The sequence below is a fragment of the Galdieria sulphuraria genome, assembly GCF_000341285.1.
Source record: "Galdieria sulphuraria unplaced genomic scaffold scaf_99, whole genome shotgun sequence".
NCBI classification, from domain to species: Eukaryota; Rhodophyta; class Bangiophyceae; order Galdieriales; family Galdieriaceae; genus Galdieria; species Galdieria sulphuraria.
Genome location: NW_005178376.1, coordinates 6,345 through 10,414, shown reverse-complemented (window position 1 = coordinate 10,414; position 4,070 = coordinate 6,345). Strand labels below are relative to the sequence as shown.

Here is a 4,070-nt window from a genome sequence, read left to right as displayed (position 1 = left end):
AAGTTCCTCAGGCTTGATAAAGTTATTTGACAAAGTCTCATAATATAACCCAATGTAGGAGACTTTTGAAAGTATTTGACTCTGTAAAACTTCTCAGATATTAAAACAAAATATTCCTAAATATTTTTGGAAAGAGATAAAACTATTTCTTGTAGGGTTGAAATGCCAATATTTCTCGAATGTGGATTATCCACAGATTTGAAAGCGTTCCTTAAATTTGATAAAATGTCTTTGCCAATAAAGTTTTCTACATCAGCTTCAGAAAGAATAACCAATTCACAGTTGTGAGGAATCACGAAATCTTCAACACTATCGCCAGATGAATAACAACGACTAGAATAATTCAAGTCCTCAGATACGTTGGTTGCTAACTGAGTACTCATAATAATCAACATACAATGCCATGTAGGATGACTAGTCAATACTTGATCATGCACTGGTTTTAAAAACTTGTGAGCTTCTTCCAAAATTTCATTCCATCGAATACCACTACGACTCCATCGGCCTTTACAAGCAATACCCACCATCAAGTTCTTCTCATTCGTTCTTCCATGCAACTTGAATAATATATCTGGACTATGAAAAGTTGAATGAAATGGAATATATATCTTTTCAAATTCTAACATTTCTTCCACTATCCTTTCCCATTCATCATTGCTTCCAAATGTCATTCTCTCTGTTCCTGATACAGTTCTGGTATAATGTATAGATTTCATATAATAAGCAGCAGATTCGGAAGAAAATTGTAAATTCATTTCATTCCAAACACGAGACAATTGACCAAGAGTAGACAACATTGAGCTGTTTGTAGGATGCCGAGAAAAATGTAAATAAAACAGTGTAGCAATAAGACCTTCCAAAATTCGACATTTCGACTCATAAAAGAAATCAACAGATTGAGACTTGAGAGTTTGTAAAAGTAACCATTCTAAACGATCATCCTTTAAGCCTTGGTCAATATATTCAATCAGTAACTTGGGAATCAACACTTCATAGCGTTCGTTGCGGTCTGGTTCTATAACCAATCGACGATAGAGATACATATCTGTAACTAGGTCAAACAAAAACACATCAGAATTTGAGCTTATTTGCACAGTTTCATCAAAATCAAATCGAATACGATACAAAGATAATAACGTAAGCATTCTTAACAAGCGCTTACGCTGCTCACTGAGACTTATCAGACGAGGTAAGAATGTCGCAACACAATAATTTGTTACTAGAAAGCTATTCATTATGATCAAGAAGGTTTCCTTAGATAATAAGAAATTGTTGTTGGATGATTTATACAGCAAAAGGTAACTGATTGCTCGAACAAGTAAACCAGGAACACCACCAGTCAATTCCAACAACAATTCTGCAAGTTCACTAGTTGAGAAGTCTTCGTGACAAAGAATTTCTGAAACCTTTGGGCTCCCAGGGAATAAAAAGGAAGAACTTTTCTCCAAATGTTCCACGATACTATGTTTCTCAAGCGGCGAAAGAGGAATAAATACTAACTGAACTCTTGAGACTGAAGCTACGTAATTATATATATTTAAGCCTTCACTTTTCCCAACAACTATAAAAAACAAGTCGGGTTCTTTGCACAATTGACTAATGATACCGATAAAGTCGTTGTATGGTCGAACTCTACCGTCGTGGGTTCTCTTGAAATGAAATTCGTCGAGACTTTCGTCTAGGACACCAACTTCATCAAATGCTATAAGAAGATATTGATCCGAAGGAATGTTTAAGATTGAACGGAATTTCTGAACCACAGCATCAGTCCTAAGTTTCAGTTCCTTGAAACATTCGTCCGGGTCTGGTTGCGGAAGACCTGATTGCAGACAAGCAGCCTTTATTAACAAATAGTAGACTGCCCACTCAAGGTTGCGTTTTTCTTCGGTGGGGAGAGTGGGCTTTAGCAGCCTTAGGTCGATGTAAAGCAACGAAGCCCTTTTCAGCTTCTCCAGAAAGGTTCTCCTCAAAGGTTTCCAAGCAAAAGTCGACAGGGAAGTTTCACTAAACCATCGCACCAACTCCAAATAGGTTACATAAAACGTGGTCTTGCCAGAACCGAACATGTGCGGAGCGAATGGTATGGTCAAGCGATAGTTGTTACTACTTGTTACAACCCTGAGTTGTTCTCTGTTGCTATGAAGATCATACAGTTCTTTTGTCACTCGAACAACATCTCTTTCACGATCTACCACAACAGACTTAAAGTTGTCCACAGCTTTCCACTTTTCATCCAAGCTCGCCATCGCTAAAATAAAATTGAATAACCTGTGGTTTATTTTTGAGTATAAATATAAATAAATAAATGATTGACTGTTTGCCATTCATACCAACAACAACGAGAAAACAGTAAAGGATACCAACCCAACTTGTTTTCTGTATCAACTGATGACTATGTCATACCTTTTAGGGCTTGGACTGAGATGACTTGAACTATAGAAGAACGATCAATATGGCTTTTTCAACTATCGATATTTTTATTCTCGTATGCTAATATAATGGTAACTCTCATAGGGTACAAGGAGGATTGGAAGGAAGCCAATGTTTATTTCACAAGTTTTTTATGCTCTTTGAGAGTATAAAGCTATTGAACATGGCCCATTCTCACATATATAAGAAAGTTTCTTTCAGAATTTTCGAGAGTAGTCATGAGAGTTCCAAGCAATATAGATTGTTCATGAAGAATTTGTTCCATAGACGTCTCTCTAGATTTTCTGTATTTTATGGAATAGTTTTTACGTCACTTTTGCTTCATTTCGAAACACGGAACTAGAGTATGAACCAAGTCATTCTCTTCTGTAGTCTATTCAAAAGCTCCAGTTGAAATATATTATTTAGTAGAAATGCAGAAACCCGCAAGCACAGCACTGCTTTATTCTCAGCAATTATCAAATTCCTTTCTTACGATATCACGACAAGTAGCAGTTTATCACTAAAGCTACAAAAGTTGATGATAGCAAAAGACAAACCAAAAAAAGGTGCAAAAAAGGCTCAAAAATATCTCGTGGTTTTATCAGAAACCAGAAACATTGTCTATCTCTCTTTTGACTTCTCATATCAGAAACAACATTGACTTACACACAAGTGCATTATCAATACCCAATTTCTATAACATAGTAGACTCAATAACTACTGTCTCTTTCTCTGAAAATACTCGCGGACTAATAGTGACATTTGATATTGTGGATTCTGTCAAGAGAAAACATGTTTTCAAAAAAATACAATTCAGTTGAATGGAGTGTATCCTATTGATTCTCTTTTCATATCTTCTACTTGCATAGCTTTTGAATCATTGTTGAATTCTCTCTCCTCAATAGTTGGCTAAAAAAGTACAACACTGCTTTAGGAATTAGAAAACCCAAGAAAGGCTATTATTTCTTCAAATACGAAAAAGAACGGAAAACTTTTAAAAGCTCTGCAAATTCAAAGAAAGATTTGTTCAGCTCCAGTTAACTCCTACTCTTCTTCCATTCTCATCCATCAGCTTGTTCAATAAGTGAATCACTACAAAGCTTCCTCGCGTTAGACAGAATACTTTTACAAAATATTATCTGATAGGTACACTGGTGGAGGTTTCTTTTGGATATTTGTAATACAAGACTCAAGGACAACTCAACGTTTTGTATAAACAAACAGGTCTACAAATACAAGAAACGTTCATTTCCACAAGGAACTAGTCAAAAAAATGAGAAAAAAGAGAAACGACTTTATCCAACTTGCTCTACAAAGAATAAAAAATAACGTCAACTCGCAAGCAATATTCAGCGGAATAAACATTTTATCCCAGTTGGGAAATCCATCATCCAAAAAGCCATTGTTGTGATATGAGAGAAAACAGATTCAGTGATCTCTGTTGTAAAAAGAATCAAGTACTTGTAGAAAATATCTATGTTTATATGCTTTGATTTCAACGCAAGGTGGTATCATTGTTGGATTTCTTTTGAAGACAACGGAATGATGGATTATGATCAATTCCAGGTGATAGAAAATTGCTGATTTACGTCATTGTTGATCAACTCGAGGATTTTACAAGACAGGAAAAAAAGAGAAAAGCAATATACATGCTATAT

The 4,070-nt window shown here is 35.4% G+C and overlaps 1 protein-coding gene across 1 annotated transcript; it reads right to left on the bottom strand.

The window, feature by feature from the left end:
* Positions 1-83: 83 nt before the first annotated feature.
* Positions 84-3,524, bottom strand: Gasu_61670 (archaeal ATPase). The gene has a single exon (XM_005702652.1). It carries the CDS (start codon positions 2,244-2,246, stop codon positions 117-119), a length of 2,130 nt encoding a protein of 709 aa, XP_005702709.1. The 5' UTR covers positions 2,247-3,524; the 3' UTR covers positions 84-116.
* Positions 3,525-4,070: the final 546 nt, after the last annotated feature.